Below are 12,896 nucleotides of genomic sequence, written 5' to 3' on the forward strand. Positions count from 1 at the left end.
CACATTCCTGATTCCTTCTGCACCTATGACCTTATGGCACTAAAAGCAAAAAATAGTATTTCATTTTATAATGTTTTATCTTTTTGTGTCTGTCTGATTGCTCCTCGAGACATGGGGTTTTTTGTCTTGTTCCCAGAGAGAGACATCTTTTCCCAGTAGACATAGCTTGAGAGGTGTTTTTTTCCCCTCTCATACTTTGAACTTTTAAGGCACTGGTGAGTTTGCTTTGTTGTTACGAATCTGATTCACTTGCCCACCAGCAACATCTAGCTTTGGTTATGAGATCAATACTCAGTAAGATTAATTAGATGTCAACAAGTAAGAAACAGCAAAGATAGAGGCTATTTAAAGAGGAATAAGTTAATAGCAAGAGTATGCCTGCTGCTCTTTTGTCCACCATGTTGAGCTATTTGCTCAGAATTATTTCAGGCAAGAAGCTGGAGCTATGGCTTATCAGAGCGTAGTCGCCTCTGAAACTGCATGTCAGGCTTGGTGGACCTAATCATAACTTGCATAGGTTATAGTAAAGTGGTACAGAGAAGACTAAATTTTCTATCCATCTGTTAATATTGCCAATTTTATAAAATGCTCACGTGTTTGGGATGAAATTTAAAAGGAAGCCTGGAATCTCTGTTAAAGTTCTGATGTCATTTTTGAAAGAGTGTGGGTGGCAGACCCTTCTTCTACTGGCTGAATGCTTGTTTGATGTAACTTTTTGCCTGTGATGCTTGCAATTTTGTTCCTGAAGCTTCTTTGGAAAGCACTGGCTAATTCTCTCCTCATTGGAGTTGCTCTTTCCAACTAATTGGCACCATTTGACATAAAATAGACGTCAGTATAAATGAAGGAAAGCTGAAGCCCACAATTTTCTTTCTCATGCTGAGGTTTACGTCGTATAGTGAAGAGCTAACGTGGTTCAGCTTTGAAGAGCATTGACGTAATTCCTGTGTACCATTAATTGTCATTGTTATTGGTGAAGTCATATGCATGCAGTACAGTTCTTTGCATATTTTGTAATGTGCTAAATTACTGTTCATCCATCTTGCTTGCAGATTTATTTTTTAATGGGGTGGAAAACAGGTAATAGCTTGTTACACGTTTCTTTTCTGGATCCTTTGTGATGATAACCAGAGGCTGGAGAAAAGATATGATAGAAGGAAAAGAAATGATAGGTAAAAATGCTACCAATATATTTTTTTGTGTGGTTCATCTTTCTCCTGCGTTTGGTGAAGAAGTAAGTAAAGATATTTAAAAACTGAAACACAAGCAATGATAGCATTGGTTTTGGCTTACTCTTTAGAGGTGCAGAGAGGGGAACAGTTAGATAGTAAGTTGAGTGTGATAGAATATTTCATGAGGAGAATTTCTGAACTTGCAGAAGTGCATGCTTTGACAATGTGTCCTTTTTTGTACTTACATAATGACTACCTAATCAGTTGAATTACAGTGGTTTTGTTTTCTACCTAATAGCAAGAATTACATTTTAGGATATGACAAATCTTTCTGGAGGTTTTTATCACTTAGCTCCTCATCAGGGGAATTTGATGTTTGCTGTATCCTTATCAGTAGGAAATAACTGATAATAATGAGCTTAAATATTCTGAGAGAATTTCTAAATAGCAGGATGCACATTGCTGAGCTCTGGATATTTGAAAATAGTCTTTCTTTTTACAGTGAGGAAACAGGCTTCCCATTCCATGGTAATACTAGGCCTTTCTTTATAATAGGCAGAGGAAATGGTGGTGAGAGGATCAATGGATGGTTAGTTGTGTAAAGTCAGCAGCAAGGAATTCCTCTTTCCTTCAACCTTGCGATGGTTCCCCACTCAGTAGACTAACCATATTTGCCTGATAAATGCCACCAAATCCTTTTCTTATCTTAGGTGAATTGGGCAATAAAGCAGAGTGCAAACGTTTAGGGAGGCAATAGATTTAAAGCCCTGGCAACAAGAGGAGCAGAAGGAAACCCACGATGCGAAGACCCCTGATGGCTGAAGTTGCAGCAGCATCTGCTCGAGCCATAACTAAACAATTTCAACAGCAGGGGTTCTGATGTCATTCACTTCTGGAGTTAAATATATCTGATATGCAACACCAGAATGCTTTTCAGTTAAGTTGTGGATTGTTCTATGCTTTATATCCTGCTCCCCTGCTGGCTAACCATCAGATTTGGAAATGGATCATTTTTCAACAGTTAAGCATATTTTCCATACCCTACTACAACCGGCCTTTGGTAGGAAATGAAGCTGCAAAGTGATGATTATGAGAGACATCCATCTCAGTTCAGTTAAATTATAAGGAACATTAGGACCAGGTGAGACAGAGTGGCATCCCCTACTGATTAGCCAAAGGATATTTGGGACATTAACCTTTATAAATTATGGTGACCTTTATTAGAGGGAGAATAACCAGATTAAGGGGAAAAGGGATATGCAGGCGGGAGGAACTGAAATTTCTGGTACATGTTGTTGTTTATCTGATGTGTCTCTTTGCAGATGAAATTCTAGCATTGAAAAATGGTATCTTGAGTATATTTACAAGGGGAAAGTATTCGACAAGTGGCTGTAAAGGATCCTCTCTTTTTCTTCCCCCTTCTGCTAAGCCTCAGAGGAAGAAGGAGGAAAACCTTTCCAGTGTCCAATCTGTGGTTTGGTTATCAAGAGGAAGAGTTACTGGAAACGGCACATGGTGATTCACACAGGTTTGAAAAGTCATCAGTGTCCACTCTGTCCGTTTCGCTGTGCACGCAAGGACAATCTCAAATCACACATGAAGGTAAGGCAAGTGTTTGCTGACAATCAAAACACTTGAATCCTCAATCAAAAAATGATAGTATAACAAACCTATTTCATTTGCATTTGCAAGAACAAAATTTCTCTAGTTGTATTACTAATGATGCCTTTATTTAAATAAAGAGACCATAAAAAGGGAAAGAAATAACTTTTTTTTCCTTTGCTTGCATTTCCATTTTACGCAATGTGGAAACTGCCTTGGGTTACATCAACTTGGTGCACCACAACCTGTCTGTGACTGATTTAGTTCTGGACCTGGAACCACCAGAAGCAGGGATGTTAGCTGAGATGTGACACCATGCAAACAGAGCAGTGCTGCTTTTCAGGATGCCAGCTAGTATCTCTGCATGCCATTGCATGACACTATGTGGGCATACCAACCTGGCCAGCACTAGCAGGGGATCTCTCCATTACTTTCTACAGACTGGCCTGCAGTTTTAACTTTTTCTTGCTGTAGCTTTTAATTGCAGGCACTTCAGCAGTGAAGCATCCAAACCGAAATGAAGGACATATTGTACTATATTGTTTTGTTTTCAAGTGTCTCCATTGCATTTAAAGCGTGCTTTTAACTCAGCCTAAGTTTTAGGCTCGAACTGAAGATGACCTTTTGAAGGAAGCAACATCTGTGTTGATACAGAAAAATATAAAAATGTAAAGAAACTCTCTGTCTGCTTAGCTGAAGTACTACATGGTTGCAACATACAAAGTGCCTGGTCTTGCAAGCTGTAGAACATGCTTGGTGAAGTAAAAATGGATGAAGAAGCTAAAGTGCAAAAAGTTTCCCTTGTTAATGCAGTTCAGTTTTATAATAACAGTGAAATGTTTTATTATAGTTAGTATTTTGTCTTTTTTAGACAAATCTGTGTAACAGAGTACCAGACTGGTGCGGAGGGGGACGGAAATGCCTGTTCAGCTTTTATATATGCTATTGCAGAATCTGAGATCATTAGACAGGAGTCTAACCTTGCTTACACCCAAGTAACTATTCACTTCAGTGTAAATGATTCATATGATTCCACTGATCACAACAGCAGATCTTGCTGTGTTTCAGGTCTTTGCTAGGTCTGAAATCATCCCCCTAAAGTCTGAAGGCTCATCCCTTAATGCTCCTACTGTGGATCAATGCACTATTCCCAGGCATCCTTGGTGTATCATGCTAATCCTTATCAGGTACAAGTAGGTTCGGTGTTTGTGGCTCTTTCTTTTAGGACTTGGTGTTCCATGTTAACTAGAGGGCACAGATGGCTGTCCCGAGTAGAAGATGAGTAGAAAGAATGGGAACACAGCATGATAAGAAGGGTTTTTTGGTTTTGGCAGTTGATAGCCTGCACAGAAGCATGTATCACCTAAAAGCTTGCTATTCCCTGGCAAAGACCTGTTGTTGTCCCCTGCTTTGTAAAGAAATTCTTGTTCTCTGCTTTTTTTGCCTTTTTGGAATTATTATTTGCCGGTTGAGGGCCTATCCCTTCCTTTTTGGCGTGGTGATTTCCATAAGTGGTCACAAGTAGGATGTTGGAGAAAATTACGGACTTCTTTACTGTCTCTGTGTGCTATCAAACTGATGGCTATCTGAAGCTCTTGTATGCTTTTCTGCTCCCCACCTAACATAAACCTCTTTGTTAGCTGCGCCCATGTCATCTTAAAACAGACCCCTTGTGCAAACATGTAGTGTTAATTATTTGGTAATATAGTAATTATTACAAAGTAATGCTCAGTTAGACATCATTGAGGTCAGAGTCAGGCCCAGAGCTGCTTGACACAATGTAGGAGATTACAGCCTCCGTTAGCCTTACTATGGAGATAAGAGCTGAAGTCTCCTCGGTCAGTGCAGTCCAGTCATGCAGCTCATGATGGTCTTGCTGGTAAAACTGCTCCCTGTTTAAGATGAAGGCAATTGTCTTACAAAACTAGATGGCCTGTATTTGGTCTTTTGTCCTTGTTATACTCTTATGGATAGATGTAAAGAATCACAAGCACAAGAATCTGAAAGATAATGTTTTACCTTAGTTTCAATGGGTCTCATAGACTTTTCTCAATTGAGTGGGCCATTTGTAAAAGTATTTTCTATCGTATCAAAATTGAAGCAGGTGAATGAGGTGGGGGCATGTTAGTCATGTGTCCAACAGTGTCAGACATAATTTGAATTCTGTTTGGTGGAAATATAAATTGATAACAAGATTAAAAATAAAAAATATCGGATTTCTTTTGTCATTATAAAAAATGCTGCTTTTAAATCTGTATGTAAATAAGTATGAGATTATAATAACTGACACATCTGTAAGCTAACAGTGTTCAAAATGGAATGAATACGCATCAGAAATGGTATAGGACAGCTGGGAGCTACTTAGGATGCAGTGTTCTGGTTATGCCTGTCGGATGTTTCAGTTCTCTTTGTTGTCCTAGGATCCTTTGGGAGCTACCTGGCCTTATCTCCTTCCTGGCAGGCAACCCACAAAGGTAGAGCTGCCTCTAGCTCTCCACCCCTTTCTCCCTCCCCACGAGTCAACTGCGGCTACAGGTGAAGACACGTTTTTCAAAACCAAAAAGGCTACTCAAAATTAGTGTATTAGGCTGCTGTTTGTCATTCATTGTAAGCCAATTTTTATTCTAGGATGCTATCACAAGCCAAGTTTTTTTCTTTATGCTGCTCTTTGTTTTTCAGGTTTTATGTTTATTGATAAGGATGACGGGCAAAACCTGTTGAGATGTTTTGTCCAGCTGCAGTCCTCAAAATCCAATAGTGTTGTCTTTGTTTCCTCCTAGGCAGCATAGCCATGAGCTGAAGCACCTTGTCTTTTTACTAGGTTCCTGTAGGCATTTTCCATTGAAACTGGTTATTTAGAGATTTAATTTCCATGAGTGGTTTGTGTGTGTCCATATGGGCCTTCCTTATTGTGTGTATCTTCAGGTTAATGAATAATAACTTTATAATATAAATACTGTGTAATTTTGTGGTAATTATAACATGTCAAACTGATTGACCCAGAATACCACATTGCCAGCATTTTTGGTGTCTTGTCCCCTGATAGAGAAAAGCTTAATACAGAGTTGGGCTGATTCCAGCCCTGACCCATATTCAGATCTATATGTGCTACTCACCATGTTGATGAAGCGTTCTTCCAGTAAGGGCACTTTGCCAGGACCAACTCCCAACTGGAGGCGAGGAAGTGAAAGGCAAGAAGGGAAGCAGAAACAAAGTTTCCACACAGACACACAATGAACAAGGGAGGCTGAGTGAACTGCCTTTTAAGGCACACAGTGTTACCTATAATTGTTATATTGAGTTTAGATACCACAGTGATAGGCACCTTAGAAAAATCCTAAAATTGACACGGTACGGAATTTTATTAGTCTGGTTTGGAGACGAATTATAGTACGTGCATAACCACAAGTTTTGGTCCTTACTCCCAGGAATCTGGAGGTAGCATCTCAGGACTTGATTCTGGTATTATAGTATGGTTTCCAGGGGTGCTGAGAATACTGAAAATGGAGCTGGACAAAACGAATGGGTAACTGAGAGAGATGTCTTGTCCAAGCAGGCAGCAAGGATTGTGCTTGAGTCTTCTCTGTTTATCTAAACATACATTCAGTTGGAATATGTTGTTTTCATCTTGAGAGAGAGAGAGAATCTTATGTACTTCTTCTGCAGAAAGCAATGGAAAGGGGTAGTGTAATTCAGCAAGATGTATTCAGACTTTTCTGTTTTTCCTGGTGGGGAAGTAGGGATTAAATTTACCTCAGAGCAATACCAAAAGCATCAGTCAGACTTTGGCCAATTGGTGTCTCTGCATCATGCACTTATCTTCCTCAGCAATTGGTGGACAGATAGGCTGTGAGATCATACAGATATGTTCCAAGAAAGCAACAGGATATTAGCCTGAGCACTTGGAAGGGGGAATGAGGAAGAGGAGCATATGGCCAAAAATAATATCTATAAATGTTCCTTGTGCTGCTATATAGACTTAAGGCAGAAATGGGTGAGCCAGCTCTTCTAGCAGTGGAAAAGAAGTTTGGCATTTTGAACACGTGCTGAAGCATGATGGTATGACAGAAAATGAGGAAAGGGAAGATTAAGCTTAACAGAAAAGCTAGATGCAATGGCAAGCAGGTCGTGTGATGCTCAACTACGGGGTCTTCCTGCTTCTGTTGCTTATGAAAGGGACCGTGTAGTGAGATCTCAGATTAATGTTCGTGTGTAATATGAAGAGGGTTATAATCAGTCTCCTGATTACGGAGAGGCTATTAATTACATGGTAGTGGGAATAAGGAAAGGCCCTGAAGAATGTAGCCAGGTGCTCACTACCCCTTAATGATTTGCTTTTCCCTCTTTCTTCCTCAGCTAGGGTCAGACAACTGAATAAGCATTCCTAATCCATTTTGGTGAAGTATAGGACAGGTTATTTTAAAGCATCTTCACCATATTGGGAGAAGGAGGTTGACTGTGTTTTATGGGAGGGTTTTTTGCTTAGTTTGGTTTAAGCTAACTTTAAAGAGCCCTGGGGGCGCCTGTGATTCCATTACTTTCCCTCAGCCAAGGGGAGGTAATGCAAACTTGCACAGCTTTTCAACAAGTGAAGTCTGTGTCCTGAGTCTCAGACGGGTACCACAAGTGACTTCAAATATCTGCCTTTTAATCTTGTCACTTTTCGCATGTGAGATAAGAATAAGATGGGATATGCATTGATACCTTAAATCTTAAAAAAAGAAAAAAAAAATTTATTTTTTTTTAACACCTCGTCCAGTCCAGCCCTGCATAGAGGCTTTTTTTTCCCCTTCGCTTTCAAGCAAAGCAAGGAAATAGTTTCAAAAAGAAAATGCTATATAAATAATGTATGTGTCCTGAGGGGAAGGATCATATCAAAACTAGCACCATAGCACTAAACTTTTGAAAGTGCAATATTTCTAAAAAAATGAGGGAACTTGCCAGAAAAACATGAAATGAAAAAGCAGAGAGCGCATGATAGATGCAAAATGGAGACCTCTCAATTTTACTTAAAGGTATTTGCAGAAGATGGTATTTTACTAAAAGAAATTTAAAAAAAAAAAGAAAAACCAAAAAACAAATGAAAACAAACGCCAGAAAAAAACAGTGGGTAGGCAGGTATGGCTAAATGGCTAGGTTGTAGTAGTTGTTGATTGTGGTAATTGCTTTAAACAGATGCCCCTCATGGAAATCATAGAATGGTTTGGGTTGGAAGGGGCCTTAAAGATCATCTAGTTCCAACCCCCCTGCCACAGGCGGGGACACCTTCCACTAGACCAGGTTGCTCAAAGCCCCATCCAGGCTGGCCCTGAACACTGCCAGGGATGGGGCATCCTCAACCTCTCCGGGCAACCTGTTCCAGTGCCTCACCACCCTCACAGTGAAGAACTTCTTCCTAATATCTAATCTAAATCTACCCTCTTTCAGTTTAAAGCCATTACCCCTTGTCCTATCACTACATGCAGTTGTAACAAGTCCCTCTCCGGGTTTCTTGTAGGTTAATCCACTTGAAAGTTGGTGGGAAAAAAAATAAAACCTATAGTAGGCAAAGAAAAAAGTGATAGTTGGGTTACAGAAAGTAAGTAAAGAGTTGAGTAGCCAGAAGCAAATAGAGCAGTGAATGGATTCAGCACCCCAAGCCCCATATGTTCTGATTTTGCTTAGGGATGAAGGTTCTCAGAAAAAACATTTCCTCTTATTCTGAGTGTTTGAAAAATAATAACCACAAAACCCTGTTAAGTCCCACAAAAGAAAGGTGAATACCAATCCTTCCCTTCCTGTGCCTCATAACTAGAAGGGAGAGTCTGTGCAAAGCATTACCCTAACTTTACGGAAGAGGAAAGGAAAAGATCTACTTCACTAGTACTACAAAATGGAAGGATGTGCCTGTGTCACTGTTTCCCTCACCCCTACTCCCCATTGTACCCTGTTAGGTGGGATCACATGTATTTGTAAGTGTGGTACATCTGTACGGGCCAGTGTGTACTTCCCATGACTTAAATTGGCTGGTAAATCAGCAGGGATGTTGCTTTTAAATGTGAAAAGACGATTTAAGAAACTGCTTATGATACTACAAATGTTAGTATGTCAACAAAAAACGTAACAAAAAATTACAACAGTACGAATGATGTGATATGATAGGGACATGTGGTTTCTGTAAAAGAAAATCATGTGTTCTTCTGCTAAGATGTTTTGAGCATGTCAGGAAAATCATGGACTTAAGAATCAGTTGAAATTTATTTGGTCTTTAAAAAAGCCCTTGGCAAAGCTTCTCACTGAGAAGCTGCCAAATAAATTAAGCAATGTGATGTACTATGGCAAATTAGAAATTCACCAAGAGACAGTAAAACAAAGGGTAGGAAGGAATTAGCAATTTTAAGCATGACAAAAGGCTAACAGAGGGGTGTTCCATTACTAAGAGTGGAATTGTGCATATTTTAGCAAATGTGATCTGCACAAAATGATGACTGTGGGTAAGAGAATCGTAGACGATGCAACCTTATGTGCATGAATCAAGATTAGAAAAGGCAAAGCTTGAAAGGGAATAAAAAGAGGCTGGCTGACAGATAAACAAGGGGGCAAATGAAGTTATTGTTGACAAATACAAGGTACTGCACCTTGGAAACTGCACCTTGCTGTCTGATATAATGAACTGTAACTACTCAGGGAAAATACCTGGGTATCGTTGTAGATAGTTCAATGAAAACCTTTTCTTGGCATGCGCAGAAGTTGTTAAAGTACATTAGATATTTGAACGTAGAATAAAACAGAAACAACATTGAAAATATTACAATGCTATTATTAACCTATGGTATGCTGTCACGATATTCACTTCTGGTCACTGCATCAAAAAGACGTATCAGAAATAGAAGGGATTTTAAAAGCTGGCAATGAAAATGGTTAGTGGGATGGCAAGAACTCCTTTTGAAGAAAGAAGCTCAAAAGAATGGGACTGCCAGGTATAGAAAGGAGGTGTGATCAAAATAATGCATGTGATAGAGACGATAAATTGAACGGCCTCCTCTTTTCTTTCTTGTACTGTGAGAATGAGGAGGCAGCAAGAGAAACTGAAAGACACAAATAAAAAAAAAAAAAATTTGACCAATAGATAATTTGTACCCAAGTCCTCAAACTAGGCCTAAAGTTTGTAAGGAGTGTATAGTTCTCTTGAAAATTATTGCATACATCATCAAGCACACACTGAAAAAACTGTAGAACCATGAAATATTGTTTGAGACTGGGAAGACTGTAGGGTTAAAACAAAGATGATACAAGTACTTTGCACAGTCAAGCAGAATATCCACAGTTACGTGAAATAAACTCAGAAGGCAGAAGTCCTTAAATGTTTCTGACATAAGTCAAACAGTATTTTTATAGGATTTTGAAAGAACCATTATCTATGAGCAGGTTGCGCACTGTGGTTTGTTGTAGTGTAATTCAGAGAGATCCAAATCTGGCAGCAACTGGGCTCAGACTAGGACTTTGGAGGAAACTTGTCAGCTGCCCTCTTGTCTCCTCCTGCCTGTCATTCTTGCAGAAACAGCTTAGTTGATTCTAAAGAGGACATCTGATGGTTTGGGTAGCATTAGCACAGTGTAAGAGCCGTTCTCTGTCTCATGGAGGGAGAAGGCAGCTTTTTGGACTGTAACATTGTGTGACCTGGATCTCCCCTGTGGCTTTCTGTGTAGCTCTACAGGATTTCTTGTTTCTTATTCTGCAGCAAGTAGTTGCTGCCTTGACTTTTCGCTCTGAATAGTGTAGAACGGCAATTCTTGGCTCTTTTAGCTGCTGTTGAATGAGAAAATAAGAAATAGTTTTTCTTTTAAAGTACTTTAATTCTTAGCATCTATTTCTAATAGTGTTCAAATTTTTAATTAAATATTATTATTTGTTTTGGGGAATTAAAAAAAATAAAATCTTATGGTGGGACTGGACCCAGGACATTGGGGGCTATTATTGGGCTTGATGCGGTTTCATATGGGTTTTTTTGTAGATCTAAAATTCTTTCTTTCAAAACTCTAAATTTTGGGTTTGAGTTCTGTCATTCCTTTGCTGCAAGTTATAAACGCACTTTATTTTCTGACAAATCCATTGGTGATGCTGCTGTTGTCTTTGGGCAGGAGAAAAATCCAAATCAGATGAATCAGTCCCCCCTATTCTTATCCATTCTCAAAAGATATTGCAGGGGTGGCATGCCATACTCCTGGGGAGAGAAGGTGGGCTCCCACACAGACTTTGCCACCTGACTGCAGCAGTGACAGCCTTCAGAAGGCATCGTATTGATGATTGTGATAAGGGGCCTCTAGAAGAAGTGGTTAAATATGTGGGCAGGGAGATGTTGATTGAAGGGGATCCTGGAGAGAAACCCTGGCGTACAGAATCTCAGTGGGTGTAGGAGATAAAGTTGCCATGGTGAGAGTGCTTGCTACCATTAGTACATCTCAGTGCTCTTCGCAAAGAAGAGTGCTTACATACTGCTGTGCTCACAGACCATCCTGTTTCCAGTAGTGTAGACAGGCAATCTGGTTGGCATTTCTGTTGTAACCTGTTAATATTTAGAATTTATTGTGCTGCTGTTCTTCTGCAAGGTTGTTGCTTTAAAACTGTCTTAGGTTAGCATTAGCTTCTAATTTTTTTGTTGTCAGGTGCAATTTTAAGATTCCAGAATTACTTTGTCTGTAAATGTCATGTTTATACGATACTGAGAATGTAATCCTGTAAAGCAGCTGGCCAAGAGAAATTCTCCTTTTGTATCTGTTTGTTTATACCTAATCTCCAGAGCCCTTGAAGACCTACTGAATGAAAAGTTATACAGCACTAATGAAATGTGTCTTCACTGAATGTAAAAAGGGCTAAAAGAGGGATGTCCCCCAGCTTCACATTTTAGCAGACCTGAATTCAGGTCCTGTATATGTAGAGCTGGGAATGCTGGATATGAGCTTGTGACTGAATTGCTCTTGCTATATAGAAAATTAATCAGGCGAAATCTAAAACCGTGGGAAACTCCAACCTGAATTTTGACAGAGCTGTGTTTGGGAAATGCTGCCGTTATCCCAGAGATCTGCAGCATCTGCACCAGGAGTCTCGGGATCTAGATCTCCGCTCTGCAGGAAACTGGAAAGTGCTGAAAGGCTTAGCTAAAGCTAGGTTTTCCAGACTCCCTGGTGTAGAGCTGAGCTTTGATTAGAGCTGGAGCTCTCAGGGCTTTAGGATTCCCAGGCTACGGCAGCAAGCCTTGGATCCCTGGCACAGCTGGCTGCTTCTGAGCCAAGCCCAGGGAGTGGGGGGTAGAGTGCCACTCAGTAGGGTAGAGGAAACATGCCTGGTTTGCCAAGAGTTCATCAAACCTCTCCATGTTTCAGGTGAAATATTTTGCGTTCAACAAATTGCCATTTTGCAACAAAAATCTGTCTCACTGAAATGTTTCCAACCAACTCGAGTCACAAGTGAAAACGAATGTGTGGAGCTCAGTCTGGTGCCAGTTTGTCCTGATCACATGTTCATCAATTAGTAAGGAAAAAATGTATGTATTTGCCAGTCCTTCTGCAGGGAGTAGCCCGGAGTGCTACTGTCAGGATTTAAAATTCATTTGTGAAGCTGTAGGGGAAAAAACTTTTCAATATACCTGCCACTATTATGCTGGGCTCAATCATTCCTTCCCTTTCATGAGTACTGTGTTGAACAAGAAATGGTATAATTATATGTATATAGTTTATATTAATGAGTGTGTCTGTTCAAATAATATGTAAACCATTACGTATGGATAGATGGATAGAGTTCTCTCTAAAAGGTAATCAGGATTGGGCCTGAGGATACTAGACATTGTAGTCATACTGGAGCACACAGTCTTTATGAGAAAGAGCCTGCAGTCAAAATATGAGGACAGTAAGATTAACTGTGATCATTAATTGACTGATAAAATAGAATAAATGTCAAACAGCATCTCTCATGTTTGTATTTTGTCATAACTGAGCTGTTTATTTTCTGGTAGAATTAATTTGCAACAAACTGTTTCAATAGTGCCTTGGTATTGCCAGGTGCTGTGCTTTTACTCTAATGGTATATGAATTGATGATGGATATTGCGATGCAAGTTGGTGTTTTGCTGAGTTGCTCTGAACAA

General features: G+C 39.7%; 1 protein-coding gene across 6 annotated transcripts in view; it reads left to right on the forward strand.

The window, feature by feature from the left end:
• ZNF827 (zinc finger protein 827) overlaps positions 1-12,896 on the forward strand; it is a 115,729-nt gene that overhangs the window by 32,717 nt on the left and 70,116 nt on the right. For all 6 annotated transcript variants that reach the window (XR_003925420.2, XR_003925419.2, XM_030028386.2 and 3 more), the window contains exon 3: positions 2,602-2,774. Coding sequence is in view for 4 of the 6 variants with exons in the window: in XM_030028386.2 (XP_029884246.1) it covers positions 2,602-2,774 (173 nt within the window). In the remaining 2 variants the exon portion in view is untranslated. The remainder of the gene's footprint in view (positions 1-2,601; positions 2,775-12,896) is intronic.

Source organism: Aquila chrysaetos, chromosome 1, assembly GCF_900496995.4.
Source record: "Aquila chrysaetos chrysaetos chromosome 1, bAquChr1.4, whole genome shotgun sequence".
Classification (NCBI taxonomy): Eukaryota; Metazoa; Chordata; class Aves; order Accipitriformes; family Accipitridae; genus Aquila; species Aquila chrysaetos.